General features: G+C 42.1%; 1 protein-coding gene across 1 annotated transcript in view; it reads right to left on the reverse strand.

The window, feature by feature from the left end:
• LOC102014428 (carboxyl-terminal PDZ ligand of neuronal nitric oxide synthase protein) overlaps window positions 1-22,085 on the reverse strand; it is a gene marked incomplete at its 5' end in the record, with an annotated part of 301,429 nt that overhangs the window by 36,357 nt on the left and 242,987 nt on the right. The window contains 2 exon segments of the mRNA XM_005398278.2: window positions 3,880-4,033; window positions 13,600-13,708. Coding sequence (XP_005398335.1) covers window positions 3,880-4,033; window positions 13,600-13,708 — 263 coding nt within the window.

Raw genomic sequence — 22,085 nt, forward strand, 5'->3', positions numbered from 1 at the left:
TTTTTGGTTTTGGTTTTTCTCCGGTACCAGGAACCGAACTCACGACCTTGCGCTTGCCAGGCAGGCGCTTTTGCCGCTGAGCTAAATCCCCAGCCCCTAGAATAAGCACTTAATAAAAGCTTGCTGACAATGACTAATACACCCGTGCTCATGGTAGTACTCACTGACTGTGTTTGTCACCTTATTCAATAAGTATTTATTGTGCTAGGAAGCTCCTGCCCTCCTAGACCTCACACACCATTAAAGAGAGAGGATGCTGCGTGTCTAGTACACAGAGGGTTGAATGCTAATGTCAACATCATTGGCCAGAAATGAAGGGACCCAGAACCACAAATAAAAGCGTGAATTTTGTGGGAGGGGAGAAGAAGAGAGTAAGAGAGGAGCTGGAAAGCAGGGTTCCCAGAAGACTTGAGGATGGGTCTGCAGGACAAGCTAGATGTCTGTAGGAAGGTGAATGCAGGGACCCTTGGCAGAAGGAACCACATTAAGAATGGCTAGAAAGTACATGACACATTTGGGGCAGGAAGGAGCTCATGGTACACATGGAGGAGTCAGGGATGTAGGGCACAAAGAAAAGCACAGGAAGTGATTCCTGTTGGAACGCCTGCAGACTCCCCAGAGGGAATCTTCACAGTATCCCAGGAAATCACACCAACCTACCCACCCAACAGATGCCTGCAGGGGAGAGCAGGAGGAGCTCTTGCTGTAGGAGGGAAGTAAGACATACCCCTCAGTGTTGTGAGAAACACTACACAAGCAGTTCTCTTCAGACGGCCAACCCAAGCTGGGCATGGCTGTGCACACCTGTAATTCCAGCACTTTGGGAGGGTTGAGGCAGGAGGGTTGCAAGTTTGAGCCCAGCCTGGGCAATTTAGTGAGACTCTGTCTCAAAAAAATTATATATATATAGGCTGGGGATGTAGCTCAGTGTAAAGGCCCTGGGTTCAATCCCCAAAACAGCAACAACAATACTCACAGCAACCCATGGGTTTGGGGTGTACCTCAGTGGTAGGCCACTTGCCTACAATGCACAAGACTGTGAGTTTAGTCCCCAGCACTAACAAAGAAACAAAAGCAAAACCCCCCAGACCTCTCTAGCCAGCAGCTGAGCAGTAGGTTCAGAGTAGGTCCTTGGAGATCAGATCAAGCTCCTCAGATGGAACTTCTCTGATAACAGCAATGTTCAAATGCTTGGCCTCTGGGCACCATCTCTGTGTCCCGCTCTTTTCACTCTAGGAATAAGTGGCTTCACCAGAGACTTGACTTTCTGATGAGAATGGTTTCATATAACTGTATATTGATGGCCAATAGGACTGTGGGCTAGAAAGCTCTTGCAAGTAAGGGTGTAGCTCCCCATCCACAGGACAGCCCCGAAGCAACACTAACAAGGCAAGGCATCCCTCCTCCCTGGTATCCTCAGTGCAGAAGTGAGCAGACTGCCTTCTGCTCCCTGAGCAAAGCGTATAGCCATGGTCTCACAGAGGCTTCCAGGGATGCTTATAGGCAACTGTCACCATTATATTCTACTCATTAGCCAGCAGAGCTATGTGCAGTATTGGCCAAAGTCTGCCTGCAATTCTCTGTTCTATCTCTAAGCCTCAGAACACAGACATGGAGAATTTTCAAAACTTTAGGACTGTGTGGCTTGCTAAAACTGCAACTGGTCAAGAACACATAGCAAAATGCAAAGCTCTATCTATATGATAATTTTTTAATTAGTGAAAATTATTGAGATGCCTGCATTAGTAAAAGGACACTGCCATTTAATAAAAATGATTGAGCCAAGACAGAAGCAAGGTGAGTCCCTGTGGTCACACAGAAACCGAACTCTAGATGAAAATGTCAGGTTTTCTAAATTTATGACTAATATACGTCCAAAGCACAAAAGTTATGAAAGTACAGTGGAAAGTAAATCTTCCTGTCACCCTGGCCACCCAGTTGCTTTTCCCACAATAAACCACAGCTCCAGTTTCTTGTGCCTCATGCCAGAAATAATCTATGCATAAGATATACGTGTGTGTCCACAACTGTGTACACACATATAGCTGGGCACACACACATTTACATCTATGTATTCGTAATACACTGTCATGGTAGCACACTATATCCACAGTTCTGATTTTCTTCATAAACAAAATATCTGCATAATGGCTTTACATCAATGAATAGATAACCTAGTCATTCTTTTTAATGGTTGTGCAGTATTCCATTATTTGTACTGTAATTTATTTAAGACTTGCCTCTGTTTCCAATCCTTTTGTTTTTTTTAAACTGACTCTTTGCTTGTACTGCATATGCAGTACAAATGTATGAGTCTGTCTTCAGGATAAATTCTCAACAGGAATTTGAGGGTAATTTGGGGGTCAGATGACAAACTTAACTAGTATCCTCACAGTGTTCTGCATAGGGAATCTACTTCTGTCATACACTAAATTAGCACAGGCATCTATGTTTGTTTCTCACTTTCTCTTCTGGTCTGTTCTGGGACCTATCCAAGTACCAGTACAGTTTTACTTACTCCTGCTTTATCATATGTTTTTATATATAGAAAGCCACTGCTCTGGCATTACTCATCTTTTCCAGAATTTTTTTCTATTCTTTTTTTTAAAAAGTTCTCATATTTACATTAAAATAATAACATGTATTTAGTGCTTTTTATATGCCAAGCACCAGACTTGGCATTTTAAATGTATCAGTTCATCTAATTATGACAGTATTTCTATGAGACACACACTACTATGATTCTTATTTTTCAGAAGAGGAAACTAAGGCACAGAGAGGTTGTGCAAGATCACCCAGCCACTGACTGATACACTGGACTATAAACTAAGAGTCTGTCCTTTCAACTACGTTGGAATACTAACACTTAACAGTGTAAGATTTATTTTGTTGTTCTCTACTTTTCTGAGATAGATGCTTAATTTATCTGACTTTCAAGATTTGTCATTTATTAGTGTAAATAATTGAAACTTTGGGTTTTCCTTGAGCATTCTTTTAGCTGTATCTCATAAGTTTTGAATATTCTAACTTACCATGCTGTCTACCCTCTGCTGTTAGCAATTTGGATTATGTTAAACTTATAGACTAACATAGGGAGAATTAACATTTTTATGACATGGAGATTTCCCATCCAAGAACATGGTATGCCCTTCAGTGTTTTCACATGCAACAATATATTTATTTATAAGTATTTTATTTTTAAAATTGCCATTCTTCTTCCACTACTATTTCTAACCAGTTATAGGAATATATGAAAATCATAAATGTCTATGTGATACTAGACTTTGCTTAGCATCCTAAGTGAATGTCCTTATTAATTCTAATGGTTTTCAGCTTATTTATTAATTCTAATAATTTTCAGCTTATTTTCTTTGGATTTACCACCTGCTTTTTTTTTTTTTTTTTTTTTGCATCTACTATTGAATAACAGAGATGATAAAAGACATCCTTGTCCCTTTCCTGCTTTTGCTGAGGCTTGAAAATTGGAGATACTTAAATACCATCCACACTGAGGGCTTATAAAACTACAGAAGTTAGAAATTTAAAAAAAAAATTGGGTAGCTGTACATTTATAATCTTTTTAATTTGCCCTATGGGGTGTTTTTTTAAGTTTCTTTGGAGTCAGATGTGGTAGCACAGACAGCTCTACCTTTGCAAACTATTCTCGGACAGCGGCTTACACGCCTCCTGCTTTAATAATATAATTTTCTCTTATAAAAAATAATACATGTTCCTTAAAGAAAATCTGGACTCTAGAAACAGAAAAAGTGAAATGTTTTGTAAGTATCAGAACCACCTGAACTTTGGAGAGTGGCCCACCAGTACCCACTGGGTGTCCACTGCCTCTCTATCCACATCCACCACAGCGACAGTCCCTACCTGGGTCCCTGCCGGGGTCCCCTGAGCCGTTGCTGTTCCTCTCACTCTCCCCGTCTTCCTGGCCATCTGCATTCTGCTGCGTGTGTTGTAGGCTCAACTTGTGGCAGACCTCAAAGGCCTGCCCCACTGTCCGCACGATTCGCATTGCTTGGCTCTGTGGAGGAGCAAGGGAAAAAACCAGTGAAGGACATGCAGACTCTGTAAGAACACACGAAGGGTCAGGTCAGGAGGGGAGGTGCAGCCAGAAACCAGGAAACCAGTAAAGGAACAAGACGGACCGTCCTAAGGTTGTTCAGAGGTGCACACTCACACGGAAGAGTACAAGGACACTGCCTTCCTGAAATACTCCAGAAAATAGGAACTGTCCCCATAATTCAGAAACAATCAACTGGAGGGACAGGGGAAGCTCCACGTTCAAAGCCCTGGCACACAGACAGCCAGCTAGGTCTAAAGGCAGATCCCGCTCCAGATGTACTCCAACACCTCACTCACTTGGGTCTGTTCTCCAGCTGCTACTTCTCTTTCATTCTGCTATTTAACCTCTTTCTTTAGAAGCCCAAGAGGAGATACTTGCCCTGGCCCCAGTATCTCACTGCTTAACCGAAGAGCAGGAGAAAGAACCTGCCCTTGGACAGAATCAGCAGCAGCCCCAGCAGGCCCTGGTGAGCTGGGCAGGCAGGGTTCTCAGGTCACAGTCTCTGGTGTGGGTCCCTGAGTATAATTTGATGATCTGGTCACTTTTTACCTTTTCTCAAAGATGAAACATGATAGAAATGTGAAATATGGAGAGGTTCAGAGCACTGGGAAGGAAGGCTCAGCACCCAATGAGCCTCAAACATCCCTCTACCATGGACTGTTGTTTATTTCACCGTGACTGCCACTCTATAACCATGGCTAACACTCGTCATGTCTTGGAGAGTCTAACTTTAGATGACACTTTACAGTCCAGTGATCGTATTCACAACTCCAAGGTTACACCAGCAGAACAACAGAGCTTCTTACTGGCATGAGATACTTGGTACTGCATTTCCAAATGGACAGCCAGTGTTTCCAAAAGCCTCTGGGGCCTTATTGAGAGTAAGTGTATGATTCATCTATGCTCTTTCCAATACTGAGATTTGCTCACGTTTCCCACTAGTGTCTTCAAGGCTAGGTCAAGCACTTTCCAGCTGCCATCATCTCCCTGAGCCACCAAGCTGAGTTTCTGGTAGGAGGTGGGACCAGGAAGCTCAATTGTCAGGTAGAAAAGAAGATGCATTTCCACCCAGAATAGTTATTCCCATGGGTCTCCTTAGATCTTTGGTTCCTTATTCCCACTATAAGAAAAGAAAGCTGCCTATGACTAATCTTAATCTTTTATAGCAAAGCACATTGCTAGTTTACCAAGCCTTCAATTTGGCTTTCTTCCACCTACCAAGCATATCCAGGAGTCTACTACAGAGAACCTTTCACCCTCCCTTCTCTGACTTTCAAAAATTTTGCCTCTCAGGCATCTTTATAAGAGGCAGAAAAGGTCAATGTTTTGGGTCCTAGAATTACAATATGGTACGTCTAAACAATATCTAGAAATTAAGAGTTTAATTCAATGCTTTTCTTATCTTGTATAAATTAATCCAGATATCTCATTGTGAATCAGTATCTGCAAAATCTGAGTTAGTCATTTCCTATCTGTATCATTCTCAGAGTACAGGCATAGTCTCCCTTTTTAAGATACAGTTATATAGAAATCTCCAAATTCACCACAGTGTGTGTTACTACAAAATCTCAGGTTTTCCTTAGGAAGACTCATCATAAATTCTACCATCTCTGTAAATCACAGACACTTCCCTTGATTAACTTTCAAAATATTAAAACTTTAAAGGTCCATAAACAACAGTCCTTGACCTATGGAATTAGACAGGGGTAGAAATCAGATTTCTATCCTTAGCTTTGGAAGGAAGCATTCAGATTTAAGTAAGAGGACAGAGTTGTGAGAAGTGCCTGTAGACAGGACCTGTGTTTCTCCGGCATCCCAAGATGATAATGGGTGGGGAGCACCTGATATTTTATAGTAAAGCGCACAGTGGTGGATCTGGAGATTTCTGTATAACTGCATCTTAAAAGGGGGAGACTAAGCCTGTACTCTGAGAATGATATGGACAGAACCTCAGAACTCAGTATTTAAAGAACCTAGACTCTGACACCTACATCAAGAATGAGTGTGTGGAAGATATCAACAGATTCAAACAACTATTTATAAGCAGAAATGCTTATAAGGAATGGGCTAGGTTTTAAAATGATGCTTAGTATTCATAATGTTTCATTTTTTAGGATCAGGAAGTGATCCGACTTCTGCCTGATTTCCTTAAAAATGCAGGAAGCACAGACTGTAGATTCACGGACGCTGCTTTTCCCATGTTGGAAAAGGCAGCGGCCTCCTCAGGCTCTGATTTCCTTCTGTCCTCCATTTATGATGGCTGTTCCATGTAATATTTCTCTAATTCCACTGAAAAAGAAATCAGTGGCACCTCTGGAAGCACAGAGGATATCTTCTGCCACATGGAGGATCACATGTGTGACAGCACCGCCCAGGGTGCTCAGCACACCATAAGTGCTCAAAAAATGCTCTGAATATGGAATTCACTGCACCAAAAAGGAAATTGAGGCAGAAAATTAAAGATAGCTCAGAAAAGGATGGGGTTATTTGACCAATAATAAACACTTAAAGATATTAAGAGACTCCCCCTTCCAGATTTATGCTGGCATGGGAAGGGCCTGGCGATCATCTCCCTCCTCCCAGCAGCCCTAGAGGAAAACAGCTGGACGCAACACAGCTTGGGTCTGAGCTAGTATAACGGTCCCTATGTAGGGGGAAATTGTTGAATAAGACCTCTGGATTCACACATTCAGTACCAAATGGCTTCACATCGATTTCTTTTACCTCTCTTTGATGTGAAGGCTATTTCCACTCATAGTAAATGGACTCAATAGTGTGTTTTATGAAGAGCTTGAAGAGGTGGGCTGGTCCATAATCAAGCTATACCTGCTTTACAGCATGACTGCACACACGTATAACAGAAGTGTCTTCCCTGTTGATCAATCTAGGGCTCAGAAGGAGCTGGATGGCTCCTAACGAGATTCATGAACAGCTATGTGAGTTCAGATGCTCCTTGACCTTTCAGGCTCTGCCTCTTTTACTAGAGAAAAGCCTACTTTGAGAGGATTCTCGCTGAGGACCTTGAAGGTGGCCAGGAGGGGAAATCTGCAGTGGGTAAGGGCTGACCCTCTTGCCCTAGTAGCCCAGTTGGCTCCTGCCCACTAGGCCTCTCCTACTTAGGCCACCTGAATATAAGAGGGAGAACTCTGGCAAAGAGAAGCTTTAAAAAGAAATTCTCCCAGAGTTTTCATGAATATCTGTTCCCTAGGACTCCTGGGTTGCATAGAAGCAGTCACTCACATCTCATTCCACACGCGGGCCTCTGGAAATCAAAGTGGGAGTTTAAAATTTGAAAAAAGTCAGGTAAAAAGCAGAGCTAACAACGGAATGTTAGGAAAGCAGCCTTTTCCAGCCCCAATATCTGGCCACTTTCTCCAAGTTGCTAGTTTTTTTTTTTTTCTTTTTAAAGCATCATTGTACTGCAAGGTTTTTGTACAAATCCGGTTTAGTTTTACATAAGCTCCTGAAAGCACTTTGCAACACGGATCAAATCTTCCTGTCCAAAGGCCATTTTCTACTAGCATCGCCCAAACGTGTGGCTTCTTACTATTAAGATTAGCTCAGATATGGCAGCTTTGATGTTTTCAAAGCTAGAGAGGAAAATCTAAGCTCAGAGAGGCTCTCAGCTGCAGACAGAGAGCACTGAAGCTTGGGGAAGCACCAATTATAGTCCATTTCATGAAAACAGGGCTGGAAAGGAGGCTGTCTTAGAGCTTTATGCCACTTACCCTCCCCACACACAGCGCTTCTTTAAACTATCTCCCTCCTTACGTTGACATAATCCCCCTCCCCAATGCCCAGGATACCACACAACTCAGCACAGAATCCAAGTCAAGAAGTCATGGGTATCAACTGGATACCTAGCTGGTGTCAATATCTGACGAACCTGCTACAGAGACCCTGAAAATAACACCCTATTTGTATAGAGAGTGGGCGCTCTACTCAAAAGCAGGCAAAAATCTGTCACGGCAACTTTAGAAAGATGAAAATTAAAAAGATGATGCCTGTGCTTCACTAGTCCATGAAAAAATTATAGTAACTGGGTGTGGTGGCACATGTCTGTACTTTGAGATCCTCAGGAAGCAGAGGCAGGAGGATCACCTGAGCCCAGGAGTTTAAAGCTAGCCTGGGAATCAGTGAGACTTTACCACAAAAAATATATATAAATATTATATATAAATACATATATAATATATAATCTAAGCTAAGCTATCCTGTTGTCGGTTGGTCCTATAAACTTGAGACTTTTAAGTGTGACATACCTGTGAAGGATGATGATCACTAGTTTCATTCCGCAGTTGATTTAGTATGCACTTTAGTACGGTTCTGAATTCCACTATTCTGGGAAAAGCTCTCTGTACTTCACAATTTATGGAAATGATTAAAGGAGTTATCAGACAAGGAAAGTAGAGACTAAAAGCACAAAATGCAAGATGCACTTAAAGATGAAGATCATGATGAGGAAGAAGACAATGATGATAAAAATGAGAAAAAAGAGGAAGAGAAGCTCCTGCTGACAAGGTTCTTTATTGGCTGACCAGCTCTCTGCACTGGTGAGCCCCTTCCCCACATTCTCTGGGCCCTTGAGATTTATCTTCCAAGCACTTCTGAGTTCTAGGGAAATGATTTCCTTCCACGAAGTCAGGATGGCTAAAAGATTTATACTTCTCATCTGCCATAGCAATAAATTACAGTGCCCTTATCTTACACTCAACTACCACAGCATCTTACCCAAAACAACGTCATGTCTCTTTAATGCACTTTTCGCAGGAATCTTAGCAAAAGACTGGCTTAGATTTATGAAATGATTAAAATCTATAGAGTTTGCAATCCTGAAGCATGAAAATATATTTATATTTGGACATCTAAATACAGGAGCATCCAAGATACTAAGCCTCTAAAATGATGAATGGCTTAGGATTTTGTCCAACTGGTTATTTCAGTATTGATTATATACTCTGATGGCCACAATGCCTTGGACCAGAGAATACTGCTAGAACAGGGAAGGTTTAGTTTCAAAGTGAGTACAGATTTCAATGCTAACAGGAAGTAATACATCATAAAATTTTAAATAGGGTTTTGCTTGTATCCTGCTAGTCTATGAAATAGAGTGCCATAGAGAAAAACAGCTGAGTTGTAATCTCAGCACTACCAGCTAGGGGACTGTAGACAAGTTGATTCACCTTCCCAGGTATGGGTTCCATCATCTGTTAAGTGAGAGATTTGGCCAGATGAGCTCAGATACCTATGATTTCTATATTTGTATTTCCCTACCCAAACCCACATGAACACTTGAAGTATAAAAACAGTCTCTTGCCCTAAAGGTACACCCTACCTAGGCTTTGTCTTTTAAATTTCACCAGGCAAGTGACTTACTCTTTAGCACATAACTGACATTATCATTCATAAATCCACTGCAAACTCTAAAGGACAGTTAAACTTCACAGCTGTGACCCCCAATTAGATAGTGAGAGCATTATGGGAGGAAATGACTTCTAACTCAGAGCAACTGAGCTGTGATTGCAGGCAAAATGATTTCAAGGAGCTGTCCGTGAAGATAACAGGAGATTCCTGCTGTTGCTGTTAATCACCAACACTTCACGCAGTGATGTGCTAATAAGCACAGTCACTCTTCATCAAGGCAGACAGCCATATCCTCCTGGGGCTGGGAGAAAATGACAAGAGGGGGACAGGAGAGGTCAAGAGACCAAGCAAGAGGCTCCTCAAGAAGCGAAAGGCCTTGCACAAGGATATTATCATGAGATCCCCCAAGGACATGGAAATGCCCCCATCATTAGGAAGAATCTCCACTGATTGCTCCCACTGAGGAAAAGGTCTGTGGCCAGCCCAAGCAATACTCTGAAGAATGCTGAGATCTCTTCACCTCCATCCTGGCAATCCTGCCCAGTCATACAGAACTGCTCCTCAAAGATCAGATCCCTTCGAAAAAAATATATATGTATATACACAGGCTAGCTGGGATAATTGTACTGCTGGTTTCCACTGTTGAAAGGAACAGTTAATGCTTAATTTTTTTTTCTTCTTTTTAATTTTTGTTTGGACAGGGTTTGCGTGCTTATATCTGGTAATCTGAATGACTAGTTTGAAGACAATGTGCAATGTAACAACCTTTGCTGAATTCCTATCATCTTGTTTAGTGAAATTCTAAAATTTTTTCTAACATGGCTAAATTTTTTTAAATTATTTTTTATTCTCTTTAAAATAAAAAAAAAAAATAAAAAAAGAAGATCAGATCCCTTTACACTCAGCAATCAGCATTCCCAAATGCATCGTATCTTATTTGATGGCTGGGGAAATTCAAGTCCAGAGGCATATGTGACCTCTGACCACCTAAAAATATCCTTGCAAGATTCATTTCCTTGGGGTGTCTGGTCCTTTCCCCCTCACCTCTTAAATATTCCCATGATTAGCCAATTAAAACTCATTTCTAAGCTAACTATTATCTCCCCAAACCAGAAGTATTTTACAACGAAGTATATCATCGTATTTGGAGGCTAACCAGGATGGTGTGCAAGACCTCACAGATGTGTTCCTCACCCCTCCTCAATTCTGCTTCCTGTGCTGAACAATTCATTCCTCTTTTTTGGCTTGGAAACTGGTCCTCCCACCTATGGTTGGGCGGCAACAGAGCTTGCAGCCAGGCTGTCTGGAAACAATTCCCTGGACTGCATGGCCTCAGGCCAGCACCAGGCCTGGGAACCAGCTCTTGAGGAACTACAGTCTCAGTAGGTAAGGGTAAAAGGAATACAGAAAAGAGAAGAACCAGACATTAGAGGTAGTTGAGAGCTCTTAGGTGTGAAAAAAAATCTGATATGATAGGAAACAAGATGGTTACTCCTTTACAGCAGGCAACAGGAACTTGATTCTGGGCTTCCCTTCAAGGTCAAACATCTAGGTGGGCATTGACTGTTTTTAGATTGTTGTTTTTGGCAGAACAGAGGGTTCCACTGGGCCGGATGATGGCTACATTATATCCAATGGCAAAATTAATACAGTGCTTTCCTCTACCTAGGTTTCTTCCTCAAAATTCTTTTGTTCTACGTGTCTCCCTGGATCCAGCCAATTCCTCTTCATGGGAACTTGGCAAGTCATTCATCTCTTCGAGCTTCAATCTACTCATCTGTACAACCAGAGGTGAAAATTACCTGTCTTACCTTCTTTATGTATGTATTATAAAGATAAAATTAATTAACTATTTAAGTCCATGGTAAATGATTATGTGTTATTTGTGACTAGCAAGTTCTACAGTTTACATGGTCTAGTCTACATACAAAACCAAAGTCAAAGCCGGGTGTGCTCATGAATGCCTGTAATCCCAGCACTCAGGAAGCTGAGGCAGGAGGATTGCCATGAGTTGGAGACCAGCCTGAACTACACAGCAAGACCTTGTCTTACAAAAAAAAAAAAAAAGACAATAAAGTCCAAAGGAGAGTCAAGGACTCAATGAATTAAGAAAATTTTAGTCTTTGGTTGCATTGTCAAAGAACATTACATATGATCCAATTTATAAGTTGCAGAATCACTTTATATGTCCTTTTCTCTCCTCCCCAAGTCTCCTACACCTCAAAGCCATATATGAGCCTTTCACTCCCCTAAGGCCTAAATTCTGGCATCTCCAGTTCCATTCCGCTGGCTCTTCTTTCTCTTTCTCACCTGATTTGCATTTCTATCAGTATAATATTCAGCTCAACCTGGCCTCATGTTTATTTTATTTTATTTTATTTTATTTTATTTTATTTTATTTTATTTTTTGGTATCAGGAATCAAACTCAGGACCTTACACTTGCCAGGCAGGCACCTGTACTGCTGAGCTATATCCCCCAGCCCTGCCCTCACATATTTTTCTCTCAATTGTACTATTATCTAGATGTGAAGTGTGGCAACTTACCCATTCTTTCCTCTCATCTTTCCAGTTCTAGAATTTTCCATCCAATTCCAAGATTTGCATTTAAAAAGCCTGAAGGCTAGGGATATAGGTCAGTAGTAGACCACTTGTCTAGAGCATATATGAGGCCCTAGGTTCAATCCCCACCACCACCACAAATAAATAAAAATAATTAAAATAAAAAGTCTGAAAACAGGATGGTAAGGACACAAATATCTTCAAAGGAAGAGATATAATTCTCTGTGGAATTAAAGTGGGGACTGTGACACACATACAACTGGGTTTATGATGGTTCTAACTGATAATTTTTTTGATGGTATCCAAGCTATATGCATTCAGTGGAAATTGTATTTTTAATTTTTGTCTCTTCCCAGGCTAGGGATGGTGGTACCATACTCTCAACATGATGGACAGCAGTCACAAGCCACAGCCCCCAGTCAGCCACACGGTCAGAGGGGAAACAACTGACACATACAGTGTACTGCTTTGCTAAACTCTGATGTTCCAAAGGCTGTGTATATGATTAAAAGCATTTTCAATTAAGGATGGGTTTATTGGGACATAATCCTACCATAAATCAAGGAACATCTGTATTAGTAAATCTTGACCCTGTCATGCATTATTCTTATTATCCTTACTTCACAATGACAAAGTACCTATAAATTTATTAAAGATGCCTTAAGGTATAAGACATCACATAGGATCAAAGGAGGGGGTTAGAGAGGAAGCGGGTTCAAGGTCCCGTAGAAAGTTGACTTCGTAGTTTAGGCATAAACACAATGCTTTCTAAAATCTCTTTTGTGGAAAAACTGTTCTCAGGATACTAACACATATTACATGTGAAAAATATGGTCCCAAGGTCAAATCAGTTTGAAACACCAAGTTAAACAAAGACAATAGGGTTTCTATATCTCCAGCACTTCTCGGCAACTGCAATAGCGTAGTTTTAACATGAATCATTTTGGATAATAAAAATTTTTACAGAATACACCTTAGGAGATGCTGGTTCTGATTATCCTCCTCATTATATACAAAGAAGCTGAGACTCTTAGTGGAGTAGTTACCTGCCTAACAGTCAGTGTTCCAGTGGAGAGATGGGGCTAAATTCTAGATGTTTTGACCCCCCAGGGAGGTATCCCAAATGCCAGGTACTTGTGTTAGTCTCCTGAAGGAATGATATAGAAGTAAAAGTTGCATTTACTCAAGTATCAAGGTTGCCATAACAAAACAATTAGCCAAGAAAACCAATCTCACAACCTAAATCTAAACCAGATTCCAAATGTCATGATTTGAAGTCCACTGATGAATACCTAGGATTATGATGAAGAGGATCACCCCTGATCACCCCTTAGTATCACCCCCAGGGCTATCTGCCTGCTTCTATCCCAGGGCACTTGGCCATTGGCTGATCCCTCTGCATTTGTCCATGTACAACTAAGTACAAATCTCAGACAGAACTAAGAGAACATCCTTACATAGGAGCAATGACAGATTATTCAGATAGTTGCCCGTGTCTGATGTTAAAACAGCCACCTCCAAATCTTCAACAGGGTCAAAGTTGGGGGTGCACTGAGTCCATCAGAGGAAAACATCAGATGACTGATGACTGTCCATTTACCTTTTTCTTGGACTTAAAGACATTACACCTGAAGATATTGCTGGCACCATCTCGAGCGATATAGCTGAAGATCTTCAAATCTTGGGAATCATGAGAGACGTAGAAGATCCTGGGGGAAAACAACAAAAAAATGCACTGAAAATAGCAAACCACATCTCTTACAGGAAACCTCTGATTAAGGACACTCAGAGGGCAGAGCTCACTATAGAAAAGTTATCAAAGGAAATCTTCTTCCTAGGGGATCAAAAAGCCACAGGACAGGACAAACATGGATTTCAGCACAAACATGGATTTTCCTGAGGGATTTCCACGTTTGGAGAAGTAAACCTGGGTAGGACAAAGAAGCCATGCTATTAGCAGCCATCTCCTGAGCTGGCCTCCCACCTGGTACCTTTGTTTCAGAAGGAAAAATCATTCCCTTCTTTATAAGAGCATTAAATCTGTATATAACACAGGGAAATATATACAAGTTTTCTGACACCTGTTCACAATTATCCCCAAATGAAGGGACTTGGGGAACCAGCAATGCTTACCATGTAGGGGAAATGAGGATACTCCTTTACATTATCATAGGTCCCTTGGTGATAGTAACTTCACTTCCTATCCTCCTGGGCCAGGACCATGGCTTCCATATATTCATTCTATAAACCAACTGGTGCTCCAAATGCACTGTGGACCTGGTACAATCTCAGCAGCTGGGGAGGCAGTGGGAGCAAAAGGAACAAGGTGCCGGAGCTTGTGGAGCTTATATGTGGCTATCAATAAACAAGCGCTACGAAGAAAAATCAGGCCAGATAAGGAACAGTGCATGATGGGGCTGCTATTTTAGACGGAGTGGCCAGAAGGTTTCAGAGAAATGCAGAGACCTGGATGCTGTGAGGGACCCTGTCACAGAGATCTCTGGGCAAAAAGCATTGTAAGATATGAGAAGAGAAAGATTACAAGCCCTGTGGTATGCAAAAAAGCCTGGCTTCCCTAAGATGAAAGAATCACTCGGGCTGTTTAGGGGTCTGAGGAAGTAGGGACGAGAGCAGAGATGGCAGGAAGAGAGGAAGATTACAAACAAAGCCCTAGTGCTGAATCTTAAGTGGACCTAAACCATCAGAGCCACCAGCTCTGACTGCCACGGGCACAAGCAAGGAAGGGTGGCGTAGGGGATGTGCCAAGGGTATGTATGAGTTTTGGGTGATTCAGAGAGAGTATTGCTCTTGACGAACACCCCTGGGGACACGCTCTTTCCATAACACACTGTCCCCTCAAGAGCAACACTGGTAACTTTCATTCAAGGACTTTATAAGCCTGGTTTTGTTGTCATCTTCTAAAAAATAAGTCAGTGTTGTGTAGGGGAAAGAGACTTGGATTTAGAGTTTACAGCTTTATAGCCTTGCTACTTACTGCCAGGCAAGCTTTATAACCTTTCAGAGACTCACCTGTATTGCCTGTCAAATGGGACTCTTAACAGAAGCATCTTGCAGGGCTATTGAGAAAAAAGGCATGGTAAAGTGCGATTTTGCTGATGAAGCCTTTAAACAGTCTCCCCAGAATCTTGGGAGGGACATTCAGAAGAAAATTGGCCCAGAGAGTAGAACAACACTAGGGAGAAGTCCAGCTTCACCTTGGGGACCACAGTTTCTCTCCTAAGCTCTGCTAGAAGTCATTTCAGTACTTCTCCCATGCCTACTACCTCTCAATGACCCTGAAATAGATACTAGGCAGCTAATTTAAGGTTATCAGGCTCAAAGAAGTGCTCAGCCTTCTGATAATGCCAAACTTTCTTCCTATGAGAGGGATGAACCAGCAACTGTACCTCAACACCGCCTGCCTGAACTCTGGGACCATCCAGGCCCCCCTCCTGAACATCCCCTCCGGAATGGCTCTTGTGCTTCTCAGATTCACCAGGCCCCCATCTGAATTAACCATTGTCCCCTGAGTTCTTCAAGCAAACATGGTCTTCCTTCTCCCAAGCCCCATCTTGATGCAAGGACACTCGATCTATTCAAGCTAGAAACCGAGGTGACATCCTTGGATCCCTCCTCCACTGTTCCCTGATACTCATCGCTCACGCCTGGGATCCTGCAGGGCACCTCCCTGATACACCTCAGGGATGTACTTTTCTCTTCAACTATGGGATGCTGCCTCAGTTCTCATTTTTCGTCTGGATTCCTACAACTCCTCTACCTGGTGTACTTCTCTGCTTCCTGGCTCACTGATGGCCAATCCATTCCCTGTATTGCTAGCGAAGCAGTATTTTCAAAAACATACATTATATCCAATCTCTTTGCCCCCAAAACCATCCAAAGGCTTCCTACCACCTTCAGGATGAAGTCCAAACGCCTCTCTGCTCTGACCTCTCTCCAGAGTCCTGATCTGTTCATGCCTGCGGGACTAGCTGCATACACCTTCCAGTCTGCAACCGCTATGAACAAATGCCCTTGGCGTCCTTTAAGACTTGGCTGAGGGAAGCACGAACTGCTGCAGCCCCTGGGCTCACCTGTGCCACAGAGTGTATCTCACACAATGATGTTTACACAAGAGCTCCTTGAAGGAAGAATTACCCCACCTTGGCTCCCCCAGTACCAACACAGCGATTGGCACATGGGAGGTTCCCAATGCCTTCTCAGGAGGAGGGGGAGTCATTCCCACTGTTGCTAATTAGCACCCATAATATAATCTGCCAGGCTATTTACTTTCCACACGGGAAGTCAGCTCGAGTTAATTCAGATGCATCACACATAAAACTCTTTGATTTTGGGTTTTTAATTTATTATGTAATACCCTAAGGACCAAGAACTGGGTTGAAAACTGATGCACAGCAGAGATGAATGTGAACTGGCATCTCAACCAGACCCAGAGCTGTGGAAGGCACATAGGGACAGCAGCAAGCTAAGGTGAACTTAATTTTAATAGACAAAGCCCTTTTTCAGAAAGTCTGATGACAACCTGTGTGTGGATGTGGCCATTCTCTCTGGAGACTGCTCTGAGTTCAGAAACATCATGTGCTGTTATAAAAAGTAAATAACCTCTAGCTAACCAAAAAGTCTCCTAGTTAGAGCCCTGAAAAGTTTCCACCAACACAACCAAGAAGCAGAAAGTTTTTCCATATGACCTCATTCATCAACAAACTCATAAATCAGCAAATTAAAGACTCAGGTCCAAATTCCCAGGTCTAGAAATATATTCCAAGAACAGTCATTCTCCACTATTCACTTGTTTTAAGAAGTGTGAATGAGGGGGTTGTCAGAACCAGGAGGGCAGAGGGGTGTGTTTCAGGAAATAGGAAAGATATGCCTTTCCCCTCCCCTCTTTGTCTTTAACCTTAAGACTAGTGTGTTTCTGAGCCTGCTCCCCAACAATGTATCGGTCAATCTCCACTTTCACCATAATTATCAAGGACAGGATACCACAGTAGCTCACAAATGTCAATAACAATTCCTCAGCTTTTGTAAGGCTTTATTCTTTCTTCAAATTTCCGAAGATCTCCTGCTTTTACTTCAAACTATGCACAGAATTATAATTTTCAGTTATTGATGGAACTGTTATGCTTTAAGGGCATAGCAATAAACTTCTGCAGATTCTTCAGTCTATAAACTTACTAAACTTTCGAAGAGAATGAAATATAAGCAGTATTGGAGAAAAACTAGATTTGGGTTTATCATCATATTTCAGGTTGACAAAGTGATAAAGAATCTCTAGGCTCAGCACCAATACCTTCTCTTCCAGACTATTAATCCACAGGTCAACTTATTTCTTGTAGCATCTTAGAAAAAAAAATAGAGTTTAGGATAGAAAGAGATCTGTGAGGTCACCAGACCTAGAACCCTATATCCCTGTAGGTCAGAATTTATCAGGGATAGCAATTCACTTCCCTGCGAGAATCCGTTCTTTTTTTTTTTTGGAACTTCTAACTACTTGGAAAGTGTTGCCAATGTTGATTGGATCTACCCAAGGAAATGGAGGGAAAGAAAATGGTTAGGAACATTGGCCCCAGTGGGGAGGAAGATAAACTCGGATTTCAGCTCAGGGTCTGCCACTTATGAGCTGGGAGAATCCAGTCATTATTTTGGTCTTTTCCTTGTGCTTTACGTATGAAATGGGATTTAAAGGATGTATGTAGAGGGATTAGCTGACAGCAAATGGTTAATAAATGGTAACTGCTCTTACTGTCTCACACTGCTGTCCTGGTTCTATCCTCTACAGCCTTAGATACTAAGCTAAGGCTTCTTCCAAATACATGGCAATGATCTATTTGGAAACAACCACCATGTTTATACCTACTCACTCCTTTCATTTTGAAAAGACGAATGCCTCCTTTTCCTTTACAGTTCCTCAACTACACCATTTTCTAGCCTGGTTATTGCTCTGACATGTATGTACTGCGGAAAGAACATGAGTTTGGGAAGAGAAAGATCCAGGTTCAAATCTTAGCTTTGCTACCTCCAGCTGCTGGCCTTAGGCAAGCCACTGAACTGTTATAACCCTTTACGTCCTCTTCTAAAATAGGCACAGCAATACCCTCTTCACAGTGTGAAGTATTAACACCCACACACACCACATTTAGCACAATGCCCCCACACAGTGAGTTCCTTGCTCGGTAAATACGAGTTCCATCTTCCTTGTTAACCTTCTTTTGTACATATACCAACAACTCCTTTAAAATGCAGTTCAGAGAACTGAATGCGCTCTCATAAAAGGATCTGAAGAACAGAGGGAGTATATTTAGATAAACATTTTCTACACCCGAGAACCAAATTTTTTTTTTTTGTTTGTTTTTTTGGTTTTTTTTGGTTTTTCTCCGGTACTGGGAACCGAACTCACGACCTTGCGCTTGCCAGGCAGGCGCTTTGCCGCTGAGCTAAATCCCCAGCCCCTCCGAGAACCAAATTTTTAGCAAAGCATCTTGAAGCTTACTTTTTTTCATTAGTTACAGCATTTCATTGCTGGTTGGCAATGTGGTCAACTCAAATGCCGAAAGCTAATTTGCATACTTGTTTCAAGGCAGACTTGCTGAGCACACCGGGGTACCGGGACTGGCTCCTTGTGATGACCTTTTTCTTTTCTAAGTGCTCACAGATATGAGGGTAATGATGTCTTCCAGAATTTTGTCCCTTTCATGGACAGTGACAAGTTTGCTAGACTGCAATTCCTGGATCCAGCTTTTCTCCCTTTCTAAAAAGTGGGATGTCTTAACTTATCATCTCATGTCCATTCCTCCTGATTTTTGTGAAGATAATCACAGTTTTGAAACTGTTTCTCAGGATCCAAGTGACTGAGGTCTGGATATTCTGGACTACTGTTCATGGTTTGTTATGGCTTATGCCTAGATGTTCCCTCCAAGCCTCATGCAGCCAGAGGTGGGGGATTTTCAGAGATGGCTGAATCTACAGCGTGTGATTGATGCACGGTGCAATGCTGATTATGGGTGCTAGGATTAAGGATGTGTGATTACTAAATCAGTCCACTGATTGGTCTGACACCACCTAATCCTAGTAGATAGGATGTAGAAGGGGTGGAAAAATCTGCTAAGGTCCTTGCTTGCTTTTGCTGTCTTCTGCCTGCAATGAACTGTATCTCCTCTATGATGGCCCTCTGCCATGTGCCAGCCGGCCTTGGGGCCAGTCAACTATGCACTAAAACCTCTACAAACTGTAAGCCAAATAAACCTTTCCTCTTTTAACTTTGGGTCTTAGCAATGAGAGAAAAGTAACTAAGACATGGTTTTTAATCACCTCCTGTTTTCCTAAATCACATTATATTGTAGTGTTTCTAATTAAAAGATCAGTCTCTACTTGCCACAGTAAAGAAAGCTGGGAGACAAAACTCTAACTGGCTTCTTAAGGAAAATTTCCAGAAAAGTAAAAAACTTGATGTGAGAAAGACAGAAAACAGAACCAAGCCATACCCCAAGACCCGTGGAGTGAGGCCTGATCACAAGGGCCTGATCCTAGGTAAAACCAGCCCAATTTCTGGACTCTGAACAATGATTCCCCAAGTATCTCAACCCATGTACTTCTCTGTGTCCCCTTCTCAAAATGAATGGCTTATGTTAGCGAGCCTAAGGAAAATCTTAGAAGAGGTGTTAGGGAAGAGGGCAGCCAACTTATTCTATTACACTTTGCTAAAGAACACCACCAGCTTCTATAGGAAGGCAGACCTCCTTCTCCTGGGTGTACCTGCATGATGCTCCCAGAATACCAATGTGTCTTTTTCTCTTCTCACCCACCTCTCTAGCATTAATAGTTTCACATGCCTGCCCCTGGTCATCATTCATTCTTTTTCCCATGCTTCTTATTTATTTTTCATCTGATCTTTAGATAATATTGCCCTGCATGTTAATCATTTTAATGATCTTATTACTGCTTTGGTCCAATTATCTTTCCCGCCACAGTGTTTACAGGGCTCTTTATCATTTCAGCTGCTTTTCTTTTATTAGAGGTTACTTTCATTTCCAACTGTTTCATCTCTTACTGTCCATTTGAAGGCTGCCTTTCTCAGATTGCACTTTCTTAGGGCTACTATTTGGCATAAAGGAAGGGTGATGAACTTGAGAAAGGGTACCCAGCATCCCTCATGAAACCAGGCTCCTGGCTTCCACAGGCATCCAGGTATTGGGGCTCAATGTCCAGTGTCTGCCTGTCGCCATGACTGGGCCATATATCTCAGACCTGCCTCACCAAAGGATATGTTCTGGAGTGAAGTCTGGGATTTTCTCCCAGGGCCAGGAGAAACCTGGAGAGATAGTCAAGCTTATTTTTTGAACTACTGGCACAGAAATGCAAATACCAGGGCTGATTTCTAAGGTTTTTTCAAGGAAAGAAATTATACAAATGTCTAAATTATTGTTGCAACAATCTAGTGTGCACCTAGAGTGTGGAATAAGCAATCAGTTGAGTTTTAAAATCCAGTGAGAGCCAGACAAATACATATTTATCTTTTGAAAGTCTAGCTAAAGGCCCCTCATGGTCTATCTCAGCAGTTAATTTATGTTTTAATTTCACAGCTGTTAACAAGTTCTTTCTTACGTCCGACTAAAATCTCCCCTGCTTTACTTGAATCGACCACAAACCATTACCACAGCACTTTCAAAATGCCAAGAGTGCGATAAGTTAATTTCATCTTGTTCAGTGCTCGACAGGCAGGCCAAAAAAAAAAAAAAAGGGCCAATATTTCTAACAAAACCACCGTACAAAATCCTTTCATATACTACAAAGGCTTCAACTTTTCTCCAACACTCATAGTTTTTCCAAAATAACTGTCACTTGCTGTTGGCTATTAAAACCAAATCCATTTATGTAAGCTGCCAATTCTTTCTCCTCTGTGTCTCAGTGTTATCTGAGTTCAGTCAGCTTGATCACATGGGGGGATCAGCCTGTCCTTCTTCCTCTGCTCAGGATCCTTGGGCTTCCTGAAGACTTTTGTCTCAGACACAACATTGGTTCCAGAGCCCCAAGAGCAGAGAAAAAACTTACACTACAAGCAGCGGGGGAACCACTTTTGCTGGAGCACTGCTGGGCCTCCCTAGGAAATAGCAACTTTCTCTCCTCCTTTCCCTATGGAAAATTCATCTTCTGGCTTGCAAGACAGTGAACACTTTCTTTCAAGTGTTATATGGAAAGTGGTATTAGGCATAAATCTTTCCAGTGCAAGAGAAACCATAAACAAGGGCTATTTTTGTCACTTTCCATCACCAGGCTACAATACCTGACTCCCACAACTTAAAGGACAGGTTTACTTTGCCTCGTAGTTTCAGAGGTCTCAGACCATGGTCAGGTCACTCCAAAGCAGAAATCAGATGGTGGAAGAGCCTGCACAAAGTGCAGAGCTCATGCCACGAGAGCCAAGAAGCAGAGAAAGAAGCAGATGGGGAGGGAAATACAACCTTCCAGGTCAGGTCGTACCCCAGTGGTCTGCCTCCAAACAGGCCCTGCCTCCTAAAGGCCAATCAGCTAGAATGCCACCATGCCCAATCACCTTCCAAAGCTCCACCTCTGAACACAGGAGGCTCTGCAAGGACATTTGATCTAAACCATAACAAAGGCTCACACCCTTCCTTATACTCCCCTAGACACATGAAGACCCCTGTGATGAAGGGGGAAAAACAGCTCCAGCAGAGGAGAGGCATAAAGCCTCAGGTGAAGGTGTAGCTCCTCCATTTGCCCAAAGCTATTCAATGCTCTGAGCCTGAGTCATTTCAACTGCAGAATGGGATCAGAAGAGGCTCACAGGATTATTAGAGAATCAAATGAAATATTTTATACCTAGTACCTGGCACATAATAGGTGCTCAGAAAATCCTTACTAAACTGAAGTAGTCAAATAAGAATATTTGCTAATCAGAATTTGGGGATAAGACCACCAACCAGTGCTGGGCTTGGGGGTGACTCCAAGAGTCAGAAACTCTGATTTCTACCCAACAACTTCCATAGACCATGGCCAAGAATTCTGGTTAGCCTGGGACACTCCCTCTCAATTACAGTTTAATTCAGTGTC

Source organism: Chinchilla lanigera, unplaced genomic scaffold, assembly GCF_000276665.1.
Source record: "Chinchilla lanigera isolate Chin_1 unplaced genomic scaffold, ChiLan1.0 scaffold00061, whole genome shotgun sequence".
Taxonomy (NCBI): Eukaryota; Metazoa; Chordata; class Mammalia; order Rodentia; family Chinchillidae; genus Chinchilla; species Chinchilla lanigera.